General features: G+C 48.7%; 1 protein-coding gene across 12 annotated transcripts in view; it reads right to left on the reverse strand.

Annotated features, from left to right (window-relative positions):
* Nucleotides 1-20,334, reverse strand: part of CDH23 (cadherin related 23) — a 208,062-nt gene extending 187,728 nt beyond the window's left edge. For 3 of the 12 annotated variants that reach the window (XR_008971454.1, XR_008971453.1, XM_057403307.1), the window contains exons 1-3: nucleotides 20,043-20,278; nucleotides 8,937-9,005; nucleotides 4,869-4,946 (exon numbers count right to left, since the gene is read on the reverse strand). Coding sequence is in view for 9 of the 12 variants with exons in the window: in XM_057403307.1 (XP_057259290.1) it covers nucleotides 4,869-4,946; nucleotides 8,937-9,000 (142 nt within the window). In the remaining 3 variants the exon portion in view is untranslated. Of the gene's footprint in view, nucleotides 1-4,868; nucleotides 4,947-8,936; nucleotides 9,006-20,042 lie in introns of all 12 variants that reach the window. The other 9 variants (XM_057403310.1, XM_057403311.1, XR_008971452.1 and 6 more) reach the window with 8 other exon arrangements.
* Between the last annotated feature and the right edge of the window lie 417 nt (nucleotides 20,335-20,751).

A 20,751-nucleotide genomic window follows, 5' to 3' on the forward strand; every position in this document is an offset into this window, starting at 1 on the left:
CTATAGCTGTGGGATCAAACAAGCAGGCAGGGTTTAGCTGAGACAGCCCGTGCTCAATCACACAAAGATAACCATATCTTCAGCAGCAGTTTGAATGGCCCTGCACCCCCAGGGACTTTACCCGGGTGCCAAATCATCTGGCTGCCCAGGACCAGAGCACAGCAGTGAAAGGCTGTGGGAGAAGAGATGATTGCTTTGGAAACTAGAGATACAGCATGCAGAGGATGGCAGCCTTCCCTGCCTGGAGAAGAAAAGCCCTCTAGCCTTCTCATCACCTAGGATAGAAAATCAAGTCATCCACAAATATCAGAGGGACATGCTGTCTCAGAACCATGTGCAGTTACCAGTGAGCACCCTGCCACTGCCTGCTAAATACCAAGCTCCTCTTCCAGTCTTCTTGCAGAACAACATTCTGCCCCAGGAGGCCCCGAAAAGCAAGAGGTGACACACACCAACCTGATTACTTTAATAATCACTACCAGCCAACAAAATACACCTACATTCCAGTGGTTCTCCACTATCCCTGGCCCCTCCTAGGATGCAACAACTTGGGGACCCAGTAAGAGCCACAACTCCATGGGAAATGTCCACTACAGCTCATTTTGGTGACATGTCCCAAATAGTAAGGTTCAGCTCTGCCCCTCGAAACTTGCTAGAGAAATATCCATATGTTTCAAAGCCCATTTGACTGGTGTGGGTTTCCCTGGTGGACAGGCACGGGGTGAAATCAGCTTTCATCCCAAATTCTTTGTGTCACCTTCTACAAGTGGAGGAGATGGTCTGCTTAATATAGCCTGCTCTGGAAGGGCTTCAGCTTGCCCTGGGCAACTAATCCAAGTTCCCCACTACAGAAAGTCAAACCACACCATCAGAAATTTGCTGGACAGCAAAGCTCTCCTATTCAATGCCAAGAGCCAGACGGCAATACTCAAACATCCAACAGCACAGCCAAGTGCCTAAGCAAGACTATTTCCATATGCATGCTTTCCGACAGAATTTGTGACTCTGTCAATACCACCAAGAGATTTGGGCGTCTCCAGCAATCACCCTCTCTTCTACTGCATTTAACCAAAATTCCTGCAACAGCATTTGGAAGTCAACATCTGCAAGTCCCCAAGCAGGCTTTTCTGTAAGCTCATAGAGGCATGCCCCCTCCCCGCCCCCTGTTCCTGAAGCATGAGCTACTTATGGTGCATTTACCAGCTCAGCAAAAGCTACATATAATAAAAAGGGGCAGAAGAACCCCATAAAATTCATCAGTCATCCACCTTGCCTTCTGAGCACAGTGAACCCAAAGAATGGAGAGCACAGCCCACGCCTCCTGCGAGAGGCATAATGCTGAAGGGAAAGACTAAGGGGGCTGTCAGCAGAAAACACAGCCCTATACATTGCACACATGCTTTTATGATTTCAACCTACCCTCTGCCCCCTGTCATGTGTATGTCCTCACCTCCTTGCAGGCACCGAGCTCAGTGTTCCCCTGGCCACCCGTCCCTCCACATCACAGTGGCACTGGTCTGCTGAGTCAGGGAGCACACAAGGCCTGTAAGCCCAAAACCCCTGCACCCAGCCACGCTCTGAGTGCTGAGCCAGCACCACTTGTGTATCACTCAGCAGCAGCCCTGACCACAGGACTTGCTGAGCTAGAGGTTCTCCTTAGCCCTACACTGTCATGGGTTAACAAGCAGGAGAAGATGCTGAGGCAGCCAGCTATGGGGGATCCAGGGCATCCCACCAGGCAGTGGAGGTGTCATCCTGGTTCTGCTCACAGGAGAGCATCATAGCAACCTGGTGAGGCAGAGAGCCCAGAGCCTCAGCTGCACACTCTCCTGGCCAGAAATAACTAGAGGAATCAAATAGCAGGCAGCCTTGGCAGGAGCCCCTGGGGAGCCCAGCCTCACCACCTGCCAGGTGCCTCCCAGGCACCTTTCCCAGCTTCACCAGCATCATCTCACACTCGCATTGCCCAGGGAGTGGTCAAGCTTTGCAACTACATCCTGGTGGGTTTCCCCTCCAGATTGAATCCCCTCCTGTAGTTTTAGGTGGGGCATGCATGACCAAAATCTGATGGTTAGGATGGAAGCATTGTCACCAGACCACACAGGCAGCCATGCCCCTGACATGCAATAGCAAAGCCAAGTGCATGTTATCAGCTCTGGAGCAATGATTAAAGCGTTTCCCACTCTTTTAAGACAACGTTATTCCAGCGATGCTATGACTTATCACTAGGATGAAGGGAAAGTAGAACTGCGCTCGTCTAAATGGCCTCCTTTGTCATGCATTTTGCAAGGCGTTGAGGCATGAAAACTTTCAGAGAAACTGGGTGAATCCAAGCTAGGTGGTTATCAGGCTAGTTACAGACCCGACATGATGGATCATCTTCATTTTCCCATTCCTGTCCTGCATACAGCAAATCCATTTGCTGGGCAATTAGACTCCAGTCATTACATTATGCTAAAAAGACATTCCTTTTGCAGCACAGGAAACCCCAACCAAGAGAAACCCAGAGCACTGCCTGCCCATCCCCACCTGCAGCAATGCCACCTCCCCAGCACACCAGTGAGCATCACACTTTGCCAGAGACCTCCAGCAGCTCACCTGGTGTCAGTATCCATGCCACTCTCCCTTACCCCCAGCCCTCAAAGGTTTTGGATTAAATGAAATGGCCCTTGGAATGATTTTGCTAAAAGCAGTGAGCAGCACAATAAAGACAGACAGACCTTCTCCTGCAAACTCTTTTTATAAGGGCTGTTAACCAGCCAGTACTCCCTTTCGGAGTAAAACACACAGTGATCGAGCTACTGTCAGCTGATATGGGTTCTGCAGGTTCCCCATCTCTCTCATGCCACCACAGCCCAACCAGTCATTACCCCTCCTCCTCTTCTCCAAGCATCTCCCGCTTCTCCTGCAATTTCTTTCAGAGCCCCTTCAAATGCTTCTGCCTTCCTCGAGCTCACGTCTCCAGTTCCCTTTGTGTGTGTGCACGTGTGTGTGCGTGTTTCCATTACTTCTGGGCGAAATAACTGACTAGAGGGTCAGTCCACCTGAAAATTGCTCTCCCCAGACCTAAATCGAACAGATGGGCATTGATGATGTTTTGGGAGAAATTAATCAGCCTGGACCAGCGGCAGCACCAGCAGCTCCCTTGGCCCAGTCTCGCCTAATGAATTCTGAGCTCTCTGTCTTAATGGCTCCTGACAAGACTAATTTACTCTTGTAAGTGATTAGAGGGGGAATGATCTCTTAATTGTTGCTTAAGATTCCTTTCAACATGGCAGGCAGCAAGCAGGGACTGCTGGGTTTGGTGCTAGGTGAGGCTGCCTCCCAGGATGCCTTAGTGAGGGGAGGACAGGGCTGCACAGGGGTGTTCAGTCAGTCCCATGGTGATGGGCACTTCTAACAGATCTCCAAAAAGGAGATGGTGGGCTTTTTTCCCCTAGGAAAGAGGCACCACATACTGTTCTGCTACTTACACCTCAGTCAGAATATACGAAAGGTGTTCCCAGATGATGCTTTAAAAAAATAAAAATAAAAATAAGCCTAACTCAGAAAGCATCTACCAACAGCAGAAAACACAGAAACACTGTTTTCCAACATTTTCAAGGCTGACATTTTCCTCTGGCACATTTGGAAACAAAATCTCAGGGTGCCAATATTCTTAAGAGTGAATTTCATTTCTGTACAGTGTAATACAAAGTTTAAAAAAAATAAAATTCAACCCCCAAAGTAATTCCAAGAACAATTTTACTCGCACAATATCTCACTGGAAAGCAGACTGTCAGAAATCTTCCCCCATTTTCTGTCAAAATAGGAGTTCAGTCCAATTCCCATAAGGTATTTCAAGCTTTGAGAACCACGTACTCAGTGAGGAAACATCTCCATTAAGCTGCTCCCAACCAGCTCTCACTCCTGCTCTTGCACAGCTGCTTCCTTCCCTGGGACTTGTCCGGGACACATCCAACACTAAGTGTGTCACTGGCAAGTGAGGGGCAGGGAGCGTACTGAGAACAAAGCAAAGAAACCAGGTGTGAAGTAACCTGTAAGGGGGGGGGGGGGCTCTGAAACACCATGAAAAATAATATGGATGGAAGCCATGGGGGATGGAATTAGAAAAAAAATTACAGTGAGGTCAGGTCCTTCCTTTCCTTACAGTGTTTGCAGTTTGCCTTCTGCTGTGAGTAAACGCACCCAGGGAACAGTGTTCAGTCTTATTGCACTTTGCAAATAAACCTGAACATCACCAAAGACAGAACTTCCCAGGCAGACTGCTGCAGCTCCAGCAAGTCTTCTCCTGGGGATGCATCTTTGTGCAGAGCTCAGCCACCACCCAGGAGCTTCCACGCCACCCACCTGAAACTCACCAGCAAGACTCTATGCATCCTGCCTACTTGCTCAGACATCACAGGCTGCAAAAGGTGCAACTGAGGGATCCCCAAAGAAGAGACAGCTGGAAGCTCTCACTGAGATAAGCAATCACTGGAGGAAACCTCTTGAAAGCTTCAGTGTTGACTTTGGTAAGGCAAGAGCCCTTTTTTAAGGAGGTTGCTGTTCAGGCTGCATAGTTGAAAGAGGCATAGATGCAAGAAAGAGCCACCGTAGCCTCCTTCCCAGCCGCCCTCTGCTCCAAATCGATTCCTCCCACATTAAAAGCCAGTCACAAGCCCTGATTGAAGACCACAAGTTTAATGGACTGAGAGTCTGGAAAGAAGCCGAGAATGACCGGGTCGATTTCTGCATTTACTAAAAACCGATCCCTAGCTAAATAAACTAATGTACATCTGTCAATCAAAAGAAAAGCATTTCTTTAAAGTTCTCCATCACAGGGTTGGCAGCAGCAGATCCCCTTTCCATTGGCACACCCCACTTACCCACAGGAGTATCCTCATTGATCAGCAGGTAGGTGTCAAAGAAGTAGTTTATGAAGTACGGCAGCCGATTGCCCCAACCTGGGAAGAGGACAAAAGCAAGGCGTTATTTCCCTGCCATGTCACGCACAGGCCAGCATGGCTGGGAGAGGCTCAGGGCACAGAGAGATATACATGCCACTTGGCATCATGATGGCGAGGAGTAGCTGTGAGATGAGGGCTAACAGGAAAGAAACCACCGTGTGGTCCCCTGTAGAAGCTGGCTGGGGAGACACTTCCCTCTGCCAGCCTTTGTTTTTTTAGTATTTTTTTTGCAGGGTGGAAGCAGAGGGGAAGGGGGAAGCCAACAGCTTGGGGACCAGGAACACCAATTATTGTTTTAGCGCATGATTAATACCTTTGCTTCATTCCCACGGTTGAGAGCCTTTCGCCTTGTCAGCCATCCCTGCAAAACCCAGTGTGCCTCTCATCACCCAATCACCTTTCCCTCTAATTGCCTCCTTTCACCTTTAATAACCAGGCTCACTTCTTTCTACTTCCTCTTTTACAGAGCTGGAAGCTCATGAGCCTGCCCCCGGCCCGCAGCACCCTCCACCTCAGCCTCATTAGGTAACAGAGTTAAGTGCAGAGCACGTAGAATGACAACTACAGCCTGAACCTGGGAAAAAAAAAAAGTCAACCTGGAAAGATTTACCATTAAAGGGATGTAGGAAAAAGAGTGGTGGGAGAGAAATAAAACGATTTTCCAAAAAGATTTGGTGTTGAGCAGTCTGTGTCCGAAGAATTTGTTTTCCTTGATACACAGCCAGAGCTGGCCAAGCCTGCAGGCTTTTAAGAAAGGCATTTCAGCTGCCAGGGACCAAAACCAGGGCTGTGCATGGGAAAGCAGAGGTTTAATTAAACTGGTCCAGCCAAAACAGCTCATGTCCACTGATGAGGAGGCACCACTTCAGACAAAGGCACAGCAACCCCCAGATGAGATCAGCTGTCTAGGTTTCCCTGCTGGCACTACAGTTTGCCACCACCCTCCTGCCCTGCTCTTCAGCATCCCACCTTAAGAAACAAGAACCAGACCAAGTTTCAGAACCCTTTTTGCCTGCCCAAGTTCCCAGTGGAGGAACGTGCTTCTGACACCTTTTGAGCACAGGTCCCAGCTTTGCTCCCTCACAAACCTGCTTAGCACCCACAGGAAACACCCTTAGGGGGAACATGGGCACAGGATAGGGGAGTAGCAGCCTGGAGTCTTCCCAGGCTCCTTCTGTAATAAGACAGGTATTTTCATCACTGCCCTGTTCCCCAAGGCACCAGGTCTGTTAAACGCCCTGAGAAGTGAGAAAGCACTAGAGGCAGTGCTCTTGCAAAGGCACATTTAAATCTCAGCCTCTGGAGTTAAGTACCTGGAAAGAAAATGAGAAGGACCCCAACAAAATGGGTTATTTAGAGCTAATGGCATCTCTGGAGGCTTTGAAGCACACTTGTAGCTGGCTGCCGTGCCAGGTCCAGCAGGCTTTGAAGGGGGCAGATGAAGCTAAAACACACCAAGCAGCCTTACTGCAGGGAACTCAATTCTGCAACCCCCTCGATTTCGAAATACATTTGTTAATATTACCAGTATACTAAAAATCAGTTGCAACTTCCAAATCCAGCAGCTGCATTAGGTGCTGGGAGGCATTCAAACTACCAGTCTGAGAGCACAGAGAAGCTATATGTTAAGAGAAGAGGGCAACTGGCACCTGAGAGCTGGGGAAAGCTGAACAAGGGTCTAGAGGCAGAACTCTGCTTCGGGCTGCAAATCTCAGGATAAAGACCAAGGCTGTCACCCCACTGCAAGACCGTCAGTATTCAGAAGGGCAGTGCACATTGGGAGGCAATGGAGGGAAAGCATCTGAATGATACAAAAACGTGGGTCAAAAGATACAAACTACAGCAAATGAAAACCATCCCCTTAAAACCATCATTTCCACCATACACTCTATTTCTTCTTCACATGCTACCAACAGGCTTCAAGGGATCATGATCAATGGTGTTTCAATGTGCTGGGTATTTTCTTCCACATTATTCCTGTAAAGCCTGCACCCACATTGCCCTTCAGAGTCAGTACTCACATCCTTGACCACTGCTCATCCAACAACATGGTAATCATGGACCTGTTTTTCTGGTTAGCATCCCTCAGTCCCTTCTAGCCAAGAGATTATGAAGGTCTTTGCTTATCTCTAGTGACTGCAGTACCTGGGTAGGAGCAGGCAGACTCCACTGCCCTGCCAGAGCTAAACCCTCTTCCAAATGCACCAAGCCCACTTAGCCTTCATTGCTACATTTACCCTCGCTAATTGCTTCACTAGGAGCTTCCCAAGCCATCTGGGAAGAGGCATTCCATCACCTGCAGTCCCCAAAGCATACGGCAGGGTGTCCACACACTTCTCCCAATTCCAGGCTCAACATTGCGCCAGCACTTGCCTATCAAGGCCAGGCACTCCTCAGAGAGATGACAACCAAAATCTGGGCAGGGCAGGATTTAGGATACACTGCTGATCCGCAAGCTTCCAAATCCCCATTTCCCTGCACCGCCTCTCCGAAGGGTTTGCAGCTTGCTATCACCTACCCGCTGTGTCCAGCCAGGCACTCAGAGCAGGACCATGAACACACCAGCTATGGGTGCTGTGACCAACTGCACAGGGAAAGATGAAGGAGCAAGTCCCCAGACAGGCAAGCAAAACCCACCATCCCAGTGTACTTCAATGGGATGTACTGGACCAGTCACATAAGCAATATCCCAGGAGGGCAAGGCAGGGGGCAAATTTTAGGAGGCTCAGACTGGGGTGAAGGACTTACTGGGTTGTCTTCTTTACTTATTTTTCCACTTCCAGTGGAATGGCAGGGCAGTTAACTAGTGAGGCTATACTTGATCCAATACGACACCCGGGGACGATTGACTTGCACTTGTCAGTCACAGCTAATGTCATCCCTCGACTGCTTAATCAGGCTGTCAATCTGGGCAAGTCATCTTGAGGCTTTAGTAGGGGAAAAACCCTGCCTTTATTCCAAAGGGCACAGTGCTATCAAAATGGACACATGCTTGCTATTGTTTATCAGCAAGTGCCACACAAGAACACATCCTTCGGCCTCCCTCTTCCCCCACCAGCACCCAGGGGCTTTAGCTCATTCATGTAACAATCCTGATTTTCATGGAGCTTTGCTGTGCATTTACAGCTCACCCTGTGATACGCCAAAGCCCGGTGCGAGAGGCACATTTTTTACACCAGAAAGCAGTTGTCCCACAAGCTTACACCCAGCAGCTGGGCTGGAACCCCCCAGCCCACTGTCAGAAGCCAGGGAGCCAGGGACAACCAAGAGCATCATGCTCACAGGGCAGAGCCCGGCAATGGGAGGAAAGCTGACCATGGAGGCTCTGCCTGCCCAGAGCCCTGCCCTTCCCTCCAGCCAGAATTAGAACAGAAGTTTTGCAGCTCAGAGAGAACTTATTTCCCATACAACATACATTAAAGCACAGTTCAGGTAATAATTTTGCTGCTGAAAGCACAGGGAGAACCCTGACAGTAATATCCCTGCTGAACAGCTAACAAGCTTCTGGTTTTCATCCTTGCCTTTTATCTGCTCCAACTAATTTCCTTTAGGTTTTACTGACACAAAATGACCTATCAACATGTCTATCTCTAGGTCCACCACCAGCTCTGACTTCGTCAACCCAGACCAACTAGCCCCACCAGTGCATCATCCTCCTCCTCCAAGCATCTTTCCAGTCCCACCCTGTCTCTCCCAGGAAGGACCACCTTGTGCTGCATGTGTCCTTTTACTGACTGCAAGAAATGTGGCTGCATGGGAGCACAATATGCAGACCCCTAGGCCCACATGTGATAGGGCTGGGCGATCTGCTTACCCATAGCAGCCATATCTCCCCTTGACTGCAACAATGCTGCTCTGCCTTCAGATATTCATCAGGAAACCACAAACACATAAAATAGTACCCTTGTGCCTTGCAGACATGAAACCCAAGCAGGGAGAGGAAGGGAGAGAAGAGCACAGCACTGAGCAGGCAGTAAGATGACTTACCCAGAGAGACCAGCTCCAGGAAGAAGAGAAGCAGAAAGTTGCCGGCAGCAGAGTGACGCTTCATGGCTCCTGACAAAGAAGACAGACAGTGTCAAGTCTGGTGCTTTACGGATATTACCTTGTCTCCCCAGAGCAGACTTGGGGATGTAGTCCTGCCCCAGCTTGCATCTTAGTGACCCTGCACCGCAAGGGGACACTCAGGATACCAACATTTTGTCAACGCTTGCCTTTTATACAGGGCACTTCACCAAGAAATGCTGCCACGACTACTTTCCTTGGTTCATGCAGCTCAAACCACCCTCTTGGCAAGTGCCAAATGCAAACCAGGATTAACCTGGTGTAGGTGATATGCTTTTTTATTTTCCACTTTCTAAAGCATATTTGCTCATCTTATGACAGGGGATAAGCCACTGTGGCCCTTGCAGTCAGGAATGGAGCAGAAACAGCCCCAGCTGAGACAAGCAGCTCAAGCACCAGGTGAGGTGTTATGGGCAGCAAAGAGCTGCTGCAACCCAGGAGCAAAACAGCAGTGAGCCATCAGCACTGGGATTTAAGATGTTTTGGCAGGGCTGCATGGGAAGCTTGACCCAGAATCACTGAAGAGGCACCAGGATTTCAGAGTACAAAGCAGAGCCCCTCAAACCTCTCAAACCACCCAGGCAGCTGCAAAACAGGCACTGGAAGCAGACAGGCTTGCAAATGTGCCTGCATCCCACTCTGCCTCTCAAATTTCCCTGGCTTCGTATTCAGCACAGTACATGACTCCTCGCAGCGAGGCAGCAGAACAAAACAGTAACAGAGAGCTGCTTAGCACGGCTACATCCTCGCATGGTTTTCAGACCATTAAATACAAAGCTCTTCCAGAATCAATCCCACAAAACCTCAAAGTCACGCTTTATGAGGAAATTTATGCATGTGATATTTTAAAACACTCCACCCCAGAGGCAAGTATAAATCATGTATGTTACACACAGTACATAGGCACAACAGAACCCCCCAGGCAGCTCACACAGAGCCTGAGGCAGACAGCACATCTAAGTGACCTGCCTCTGAAGCTCTCCATATTTCTGCAGGTGCTGTGAAAGGTGTGGGGCACAGCAACATTTTCATACCAGCTCAGCACATTCCATGCAGCAGCAGACCCAGGGACACAAAAGGCAGGGAGCATACGTGACAGGCAGTCTTTTGGACAGCAAACACTGACATGAACCCATAGTTGAATGCATAAGCAGCTCCCACTTGAGATCAAAAGCTGACCTGAGCCATGAGAGCTGAAACGAGTAATAAATCACATCTTCCATCCACCAGCCTGAGCAGAGACTTGTTACACTTGTGACTGCTCACATACACAGTGAGTTTTGGTTCACCCAGCACTCGCAGCACTTGGAGAACAGCTCACTAAAGCAACAGGCCTGAATAAGCTGCTGTGATATGCGATTCCCACCTGGGGAGTACTCATAAACCAAAGGTGCCACCTTCACCCACCATCACTCTCCATTAACCCTCAAAGCAGCAGCTCAGCCCTTTACAGTATCCTGCTCTATACACACTAGAGGCAATGACAGTGAACAGAGTTACCCTAAAGCTGGCATTGTGCTGGGCACAGGCTGCAGCTCTGACTCCAGGTAAGGGTGGAGAGCTTTATACCCCACTGCCACCCTAAGATATGCATGGGCACCCCATGGGGTGGTCCTTACATCTGCAGGGGAGCCTGCATCCCCGCAGGAATGAGTGGATGCTCCTAAAGTTGCTTCAAAGCAATAGCTACACACATTTTTACTGATAGGTGTGTCAGCGAAGTCAGTTCATAACAACTCTGTCACCATATAAAGGGCCCTGAATTCTAATTTCTTCAGCTATTTTGCCACATGAGAGTCTCTGGGAGGAAAAGGTCTTCACCTAGGCAAGAAAAATGGTGCTGTGGCCTTTTTTGTGCATCTTCAGGAAATCCAGCACAAGCCCAAGGACACTTTAGGGATCAGCGCTGCTTAACTTTGAGGTGTACCATGCCAATCTCCCCAGAAAACACAGGGCAGGAGAGTTCAATCCTCCACCTCCCAACAAGTTTCTGACTTCTGAGCATTCAATATCAGCAGAACACCCAAAAACCCAGTTTCTAAACTAAAATTACCTCTTCCCCAGGAGCCAGGGATCCTATCAGGACCTTTAAATCTTTAGATTTGGCCAAAAGCAGAATAGACTCTTCCAATGACAAAAACCACCAAACCTTTCAGTTTTCCTCTGCTTTAACAGGCTTTGGGGGAGGAAAAAATCTCAGATATAGACAACATCACTGTTTCAGGCCCCTGCATCCTTTCAGGCCAGCATCAAGCCCAGGGTGCAGAGCCAAAGCTCACTGTGCCGCTGCCAGAATGGATGTGATGGAGACGAGCAAGGCAGCCCAAGCCTGAGCAATTCCTCTGTCTTCTGCTGTGCCAAAATGCCACTGAGGAAGGTGCTAACTTTCTTCTAAACCAGCACCACTATCAGCCCAAGTGAGCGGAAACATTATTTTCCAGCTTCACAGACCATGTTTAAAAAGCAACAGGGCAGGGGAAAAACAATTTACATGATGTAGAAATAAAGGCAGTTGACAGATCTCCTTTCGAGTGTCATGATAAATCTAAATATTGTATATTCCAAGTCAGTCACTTCATTATGTAAGTAATTGCCTGAAATGTCATTTTGATTTTGTCTGTCTTCATTAATATTGCAGCTCTTCACTGGTTCTCTGAGATGGTTCACTCGAATATTGCAAATTTAGGAATGGGATTGAGAAATCTCCAGGGAGAACTTAAAAATTGTGACTAAGAGCATATTAAATTGCACCTTCTGCCTCAAAGAGGCTCTTTGTAGGAAACATTCAGTGCAGTTTCCAGCATAATAATGTCTCTGGGCGAGCCATCTCAGGGAACTTAACTGTTGTCTTCTGGCTGCAAAAGCACTAATGTTAAACCAGAGATTTCCCAGTCCACTGGCAACCGCTCCCCAAGGCACGGGAAGCAGCAGACAGAACTGCATTAAATGGTGATGGATGAGAACTGGAGGAGCCTCTACTGCTGAAACACTGCTTTGCAAAGAAGTCCAGGGCTTGAAAGTTTAGGAACAAGCTCAGGTCAAGCAGAGGTTTTTCAGCCCACTTGCCCCAGCCTGTACAAGCCTGGGAGGTGGCTTTTTAGCTGCTTAAGCAACATTGCTGCATCCCTAAATATGGCAAAGGTCCCACCTGTTTGGCTACACAGACAGCGTGCTCAAGTCCTTGGCACACATTAATCCAAGTGAAGCTGGCAGCAAGGTTCCAAGAGCCCTCTAGCCTATCACCTCAGCAAAACATTGGAGTAGAGATGCTCCTGCTTCTTGAGCCCAGGCCACATACTGCTCTTGGGGTGCTTAAGCATTGGCTTCCAGGCTTTGCACCTGTATTGGTTATTTTTAAATGCACTATTGGGGCACTTGTATATGATAATGGCTTGCATGCATACAAAACACAATTGCCTCCATCAGAGCAACGGCAATGGGTTCTCTGGCGGCTGTCTTGCTGGCTTTCACATTTGAGCTGCTGCTGGCATCTTTAATCGCTCTGCAAACCCCTCGCCCCTCTCCCCCACCTGGCCTTCCCTTCCCCAAACAGCACCGCAACACTTGTGCCTCGGAATTTATAGTGTCAGCCTCTGTTTGCTCTGAGCTGTTCCAGGAGCATAAAGAAGAAATGAAAGTGTAAATCAAGGCGTCTCCCAAATGGCTTCCATGTGAGGAAACTACACTCCTTTCCAAAAAAACCCTTCTTCAGCGATGCAACACAAATTGTGTCCCCCAAAGAGGGGAGCCCATCAACCAGAGCTGCCCACCAGCAGCATTTGCTCTTTCATAGGCAGAGTGGAAGGCCATGAGCTGCTGCCAGGATCCCACCAAACCTGTGGCATCCAGCCAGCAGCTGGAAGACTCCTTTCCGCCCAGCTCACCATCCATGCCCTCTCTCCCTCCCCAGCTTCCTCTATCACATTGGCCACCTCAGAAGAGCAGCCAGGAGGATGCTCCAACAGGGGCCATCACCAAATGTGCATCAGAGAAACCACCCCCATGATCCTCTTCAACAAAGCACATCATGTGGCACCAACCCTCACGCCAAAACACAGCAGGCTGCAGAGGCACAGCGGCTCCCGGTTTCCCAGGCTTCTGCTCCTCAAATGGAAGCACCACTAGAAATTCACCTTTTCTTCTTATAATTGCTCCTTGGCCAGGTCTTTACAATAAGTAGGATTCAAAAGGAAAAAAAGTAAAAGTTAATTTTTATTTCTTTTTTCTCCACATATCGGCATGAGCTATACACAAATCATAATTCCTAAAAATAACAAATTGCAGAACAGGGTAATCAGAAGTAAATTGATATTGATAAATAAGCTTTTCTTCCATGCGGTAGGTGGTTTATTTTAATCTAATGAGTTTTATATTTTCTGAGCTTTCAGATTCCATGATGAAGAGCCGTCCGTGCTAGAATTACGAAGCACTTTGAAATATTGTAATTTTATGGCTCATTTTGTCAGGACTCTTGAAAATGAGATTTGTTCCCAGTGAAAAAATTTGCCCTTTTTTTTCTTTTATTCCCCGCAGCGAAGGAAAAAATTTCCTTGTTAAATAAATACAGGCCAGTGTATTTTTATGCAGAGGCGGGTGGATGGCTGCACACAAAACAGGGGCAAAGGGGCACAGCTGCTGGCGGCTGCCACAACCCACCTAAGCCCTGAGACACTGCTGGCAGGAGAAAGAGTGAGAGATGCTCTCTCCCCTTTCTTCACCCCAAAAGCAAAGCTGAGGTTGGAGACACAGGTGTTTTCTCCCCACCCAGCCCATGGTATACCCACAAAGTCAACAGCAAGCCTGAGTTTCTCTGTGCTGTGCTTCCAGCTAGCACCAATGAGTGGTATTTAAACCTTTATTCTAGGAAGGAAAAAGCTAGAGCTGTTACTTGCTAACAACAAATAACACCAAAGTCTCCCACATTTTCAGCAGTTTACTCCCATTTCAAAACAAGGACTGGAGTGAAAACACCTTGTTTGGGGCTGTGAGAGCTTTGCTTTCCCATAGGTAACAAGTTTTAACTGCAAGATGGCATTAACACATTGCTTAACCAAAAGCCCGAGACCAGAGGAAAATGTCACGTTTGAGCTTCTCAGTACATGCAGGAAAACTTTGTCTGGATTGGAAGTGAAATTGGTTTTCCAAGTCATTGCAACTGCCATAAAATAATCCTTGATAACTGCTCAGCTCTGCATTAGCAACATGCAAACCCTCCACTGTAACTGCGGTATCCCCAAGGAAAGTCATTTAGTGCTACAAGTACAAGCATCCAATTCACTTCTTCGTTCATGCACTATTATAAAAACCATGGGAGCCTCAGGAAGGTGGACCCCCATTCCCTGATGCAGCAGTCACTGCCCCCCATCCCTCCATGGCAAAGGCAGCATCTTTCTTAGGTAGGTGGAAAAGAAGATGGCCTGGGTTTTTGGGGGTGTTTTACTTGTTTGTTTCGGGGCTTGGGGGAGAGGGTTAGATTGTGGCAGCACTGGTTGCTATGATGCCTATGGTGACTGGCAATCATTTTTCCAACACAAAACCTCACTTAAACTGGAATGACAGCTTCTAAATTAGGAGACAGACTGGGATAGGGTATGGAGAAGAAGCTGGCAGGCTCCCAGCTCTGCTGGTTCTCAGGCTGCACCAGCACAGAACCCAGCATGCAGAGGTAACGCAGCAAAGCTGCAGAGCAGGTGATGTTAACGTGGGATTAAGAGGTGGAAAAGCAGCCAACAGCAATGGAACTTAGCTTATTGGAAAAAAAAGATAAGGGGTAAAAGGGGTGAGAATTACTACTTTAGGAGGCAGTAGAAAGCTGAAATAGATGAAATGACATGCACAGTCTGGTCTCACAAGACAGGAACCTCTATCCAGCCTCTTTGAAATATAACCACTATGGACAAAGTGGCAAAGGTAAAGATGCTAAAGGCCTGACCCAAGGCCTGATGGTGAAGGAGAGGCCAGCTGCTTCCTTCTTGTGCCCTGTCTGGAAGAAGGAAGTCTTGCCTGCTGACCAAGGCCAGGCAGCAGTTTGGCTGGACTTCCAAGCACTACCATCAAAACAGTGCAGAAGTGTCCAACATCCTCAGGCTCTAACACATTTCTGTGTGAGCCTGTAACGTTGCCATGCAGCCTGTTGCTTGCATATCCGGGGAAGTCCTGTCTGCACTGCCTCAGATGCATACATGCAACTTCTGTTTGGTTTGGATTTTTTAAGGGGGGGGGGAGAAAGAAAGAACATTTGTGAAGAGGAATTTAAAAGCATTCGTTTAAATATTGCCCACTGCATTTACAGAATAGCAAACACACTCGGCAGACATGCAGTGTATGACGACAGCTCAAGCCCCCTGGCTCATGCTGGCCCCTACAGCATGGGAGCGAAGCCGGGTTCTTGGCAGGGCTGTGCACTTGGAGTGACAGGGAGGGACTGGCATGACACCTCTCTCCTTGCCACCCTCAGGTGCAGCTTTGGAAGTGAACATCACCTTTTTGCAGCAGCAGGAGGAGGAAAGACGTTGTAAGCTTCACTTTAAGAAGCGCACCCGTAACAGTGTGAACAGTGCAATAAAAAAAATTCAGCATCAACTCCAAGAGTAACCCATCAGCCACACAACCAGGAGCTCTTGGCAATCAGTAACCAAACTACATTACAAAGCCCTGCCAGATAAGATGGGTTAAATAACTTCATCTTCCTTGACAAACACTCATCACAGCTGGTGCCACTCCAAGCCCCATCAGCACAGGACCCCAAGTACATAGGATCTCATCCTGTCTCTATGTCTCCAGCTACTCCTAAGTTCCAGGCTGGATGTTCGCATCACTAAAAAGAAGCAACAAGGCTATTTATTCAGTCCTCTTGTAACTCAAACTGCAGGCTGGAAAGGTAGATCTTAAAAAGAGAGAGAAATAGGGGTGCTTGGGATGGGAGAGAAGACTCAAAACACATCCCAAGCAAAAAAAAATCATGCTCACACTTAGCGCCCTGAGCTGCAAAAGCTCTCAGGCCATTTCTTGCTTCATCCAAATCAAGAGAAAGTGTCCTTGCTGCTTTCGCACGAAGCTCACTTAACTTTCAGCAAGAGGCACTTTGCTGCAACAGACCTTTTCAAGGCCCACTGGCTGTTTGAGCTAATAAAAGCAAGGCTATGCCTGATGGAGTAACACCATGGGCACGCTGTGGCTAATCACTCACGAACTGAAATTTTAGGAGCAGGGGGGAAACAAAGTGGAAGAGACAGCAGAGGGAAAAGAAGATGGGGCTACTTAGGAGGAACACCTACCCCCCCCCCCCCCCAATCACTTGATCCCAAACAGCAACCCCTGAGAGCAGTGTGTAAAACTGTATAAGAAAGGCTACCAGCACAGATGAAGTTATTTGGATTAATGACAGTAGTTCATTACTCATGACAGGCTTGTTCACGGAAGCCCTCCCAGGACCCCAGCTGTGTCTGAGCACCCTCTAAGGTGTCCAGACCCTCTCTTACATGCTCTTTTCAAAGCTGCAGCAGCCTGTGCACCAGCATATCCCCCTATTCCCATCAGGATTTTGATCCCAGTCACTTTCTCCCCATAGTACTCCAAGAGAAGGACATCTTTCTCCTCTGGAAAGCAGCTGTTACATGAAATGCACACATCAGTGCAAAGCAAGTCAGGCTAAGGACAGAAGAAAGCCCCAGTGCAACATGACTCTGGCAGAGGCAGGGAAGAGAACACTACAGCCCCCACCCCCAGCCAGATCAGAGCTTCCATTGCAAGACACATCCAGCAAGGTCCTTAGCCCTGGGGCATGGATTTAAGTAGATGTTTCTTCTAGGCTGTCTAGCAGGGAGATAGCATATGCCTGGGATTGCCCTCTGATCATTTATGGAGCACACTATAGTCAGCAAGCACCCACGGTAGCCACGTGCCAGCACCTTCACAGACTGAAAGCCACCAGGCTCCATAACTAAAGATTTCCTGCTCTCGTTGACCAAAGCTCTGAACTCAGCATGCTGCATCTCACAGCACAGGCATACATGTTATTCTAGCCCCTGCTATAGTGTCCTGGTCATTAGCCAACTACAGGTAAGATCCAGGACATCTGCAAGATTTGGGAAAGTCTTAACCACTGGGATTCCACATCTCAGCTACAGAACCTGCATGCTGAAAGAGGGTCCAATAGCAACTCAAGCACGAAGGCATGAATTTCCACATTTGTAGGCTTTGGGCCATAAAAAACTCAAACTAACCTTCATCCTCCTGTAACATTATTAAAAGTCTTATTGGAGGAAGCAAGGCATTGTAGTGGGAAAACACACAGACATTTGTGTTTAGGATGTAGCTTGAACTATTTATGCTCACAAAGCAAACCTCCAGCTAGCCAGGCTGTTGCCACCTTAATGAGATTTTTATACCCTAACAAGACATTTTACACTGTAATGAGAGGCCACAGGCCAGCCCCTCATCAAGCCAACCCATATCCTAAAGCTTCTTAAATTTAAAAATAATCCATTCTCAAGACCATCTGCATAGAACATCTGAGAAGCTTCATAAATCCTTTTTGAGATGTCCTCAACACTCCTGGGGTGTGCTCCAAAGAGGATTGTAGTGCCTTTTTTCTTTGCATACCTCCATCAAGTCAGCAGAGAATCTACCATACAATGGACATTATTCTGGGTGTTATTGCATCTGAGCAGCAGAAAACAGTTCTGATGCTACCTCCCTGCTATATTCAGGAGATGCCACTGGAAGGGACATGCAGCTTCTTTGTACATGGGCTGGATACCCTTCCCAAACCCAGCAAATAGCCATGTTGCGCAGCTCCCACCTCTTGCAAAGATTGTGTCTCCACTTATCAGTGGGAAAAAAAAAAAGAGGAGAACATCAATTTTTACAGTTTCCCATAAAGGGAGCATTTCACAACTTGGTCTTAAAACAAAACATTGTATTTTCGTATCACAATCTTGACTTGGTGCTACAAAACCTGCAGTTTGCCTTCTGAAAGAAAGACAGCTTTGTGCTGGGGAGGGAGGGGAGTGGAGAAGGAAAGTGGAATTGTAAAAGGGTTTCATCTCCTCCTTCCCCAGGACAGGGGAAAAAGAGATAATGGTAAAACTCCCTCTCTCGAAACACCCATCTGGATTTTGGCAAATGCAAGTTTCCCATGGGAATACCTTATCCTCCCTCCCCCACCACCACCCCCCCCCCCCCCCCAAAAAAAAAAAAAAAGATCATAAAAACAAACAAAAAACAAGCAAAAAGAAAACCCAAAACCACCAAAACACCAGCTCTGTCCCATAGTGCCATCATGCACGGAGGCATGCCAGGCTGCCACAGCTAGGAAGACCCCAGGAAGGAGCCAGGTTTGTTGCATGCATCCTCACCACAGCAGGCACCAGGAAACAGCAGCTCTGCCAGCCCTCCTGACCCCCTTGACAACTGTCATGGCCAGGGAACCTGCCACCAAACAGGGCTTTTCACCCAGCACAGAGGAAAAACCCAACCAAACAACAACAGGAAAACACGCACCAGAATAGAAAACTTCCCATTTCAGCATCACTCACCTCAGAAAATACTGGTAGATAAGAGAGGAAAGACAGCTTGGGGAAACAACAGTGGTTGGGAGAGGGCACTGGCAGCAACCCTAGACATCGTTAGCACGGGACTGGTTTTGGGTTTGCCCTTCCCATGCAAGATACCTGTTGGAGAGTCCTGGGCTGCATCCTTGTCCCAGCCAGCTCCATTAGTCACCCGTGGACAATCGACACATCATCCCATCCTCCACATCCTTCTATGTGGTCAAATAAGCTATCCCCTGCTCTGCTTTCCCTGCTAGCCTTTTTTGTTAATTATTATTTTTTAATGAACTGTTGCCTTTTCTATCAACAGCCTTATTAGTTTCTTTTTTCTTCTTCATTAGGTCTTTACTACCAACAGGACAGATTTTGTATTTTCCCAATTAATTGCCAGTAATGAAGCCCCACACGTGTATTTCTAATTGCATGGAGCGTGGGCTATTATTTACCTTCACGCAGCATCCAAATAATAGTGGATCGGAACAAAGGAACTGGTGCTGGGTAGAACAAACCAGAGGGGAAAAGCTATCCCTGCCACAAAGAGCTTGCAGCCAAGACACACCTAACAAACCTCAAACTCTGTGACTTAAAAGGATGGGTAATGAATTTGGCTGGCTGGCTTTAATGGGGACCAGACGCTTGAAGTTTGAGCATTTTCTTTAAATAAAGGCTCCGGCCACGACTCCAGGCAGTTCAAAGATGCCCGGTCAATGCCGAGTTTGACGTGCGCGGGGGTCGGTATTTGAAGTGATCAGGAAAGCATTTATTTAAAGAGAAGAGGATTCCAGGTTTTGTGAGATACTAAGAAAAAGAGGAGCGAGCAAAGCAATGCGTGTGAATTCTCGAAGTGCTTTCTCGAGAAATAAATACAAACCGTTCAGAACAAGTGCGCCGCTTTGAAAAGCCGTTTTCCCATTTAATATGTTTTTGAGGGGATTAAGCCCCCCCACCTCCTTCGCTGCCACGCAGTCCCTCCTGGCCGGGGCCGGACCCCCATCCCTCTTCCCGCGCATCCGGAGAAGTTCAGCCGTGGCTCACCCGAGAAAACTTTGCAGCTTCTCACCGCCTCCTCCTTCCAGTCCTAACTCAGGATTAGAGCCGAGGATGGGAAGGCGGGCGACAGCGCTTGCTCTTTCTGGGACAGGACAGCAGGCACCAACACACAGTATTATTTTTATGTTTGCTAAAGGGGAAAAAGGTTGGGCTTCCCGTCTCCTGCCACTGAAACCACCGGTTTGAACGACCCTCCCCCCCCCCAAAAAAAAAAAAAAATCATAAAAATAATAATAACAACGATGGCAGGGCTCACCCCAAAGTTGTCCCCGCGGTGGAAGCAAATAAAGGAGCTTTGGGAAGGAGGGCTGCGAGTAAAGCCGCCCCCCAGGGAAGCGGGAGAGATGCCAGCGGCTCCGCGCATTCTCCACGCAACCCCCCTAAAGAAATAAACACGGAACAAGGAAAACCCGCGGGGCATTACCTGCGGCGGCGGTCTCGGTGCCCGGTGTCAGCGGCGGTCCCCCATGCCCCCCCGGGGCTGCCGGCCCCCGCCGCCCTGCCAGCCGAGTGAGCCGCCGCGGGAGGAGGAGGAGGAGGAAGGGGTGGGGAAGGAGCCCGAGCGGCGGCTGACGCGGGCGGCGCAGCGCCCCTTGCCCAGGTAACGGGTATTTCAGCGCCGGCTCCGCCGAGAGCCCCCGGGGACTCCCGGTGCGGCAGCCGGTCCCCAGCTCCCGGGATCGCTCCCAGGGCTGGCGGGGGCCACTCCCGAGGCAGCGCTTGGTTGCCTCTTCAAATACAACTTCAGCCCGAGGCAGGCACTGGCCATATGAAGTTTAACGCAGCCGCACAGGTTTTAGTGTTTTTTGTTGTTATTAGTATTAGCATGATTTTTGTGACCTTTGTGCGTGAGCAGCTGGCAGGCCCGGGAGCACGTAAATCATACATGAGCAGGGAAGCGATACGGGCAGCCCGTTGGCCTCTGCACCGCGCTCGCAAGCATGCTAAGAGAGCCGCATGGCAGTTCTTCCTGCCTAGTGCCTCTCCCTTGGACACTCGGTTTCTACAGACACGGCATTGCATTTGGCATGCTATGATTGCACGTTTCCGCCTTATCCTTCACATTCTTACCACCAGATCCCTCCAACTGCAAGTCCTCACGGCTTTCCTAAGCCCTGCTGGACAATGCAGGG

This window comes from Pezoporus wallicus, unplaced genomic scaffold (genome assembly GCF_028554395.1).
Source record: "Pezoporus wallicus isolate ANWC-B61680 ecotype Strahan unplaced genomic scaffold, APGP_CSIRO_Pwel_v1 contig_4264, whole genome shotgun sequence".
Taxonomy (NCBI): domain Eukaryota; kingdom Metazoa; phylum Chordata; class Aves; order Psittaciformes; family Psittacidae; genus Pezoporus; species Pezoporus wallicus.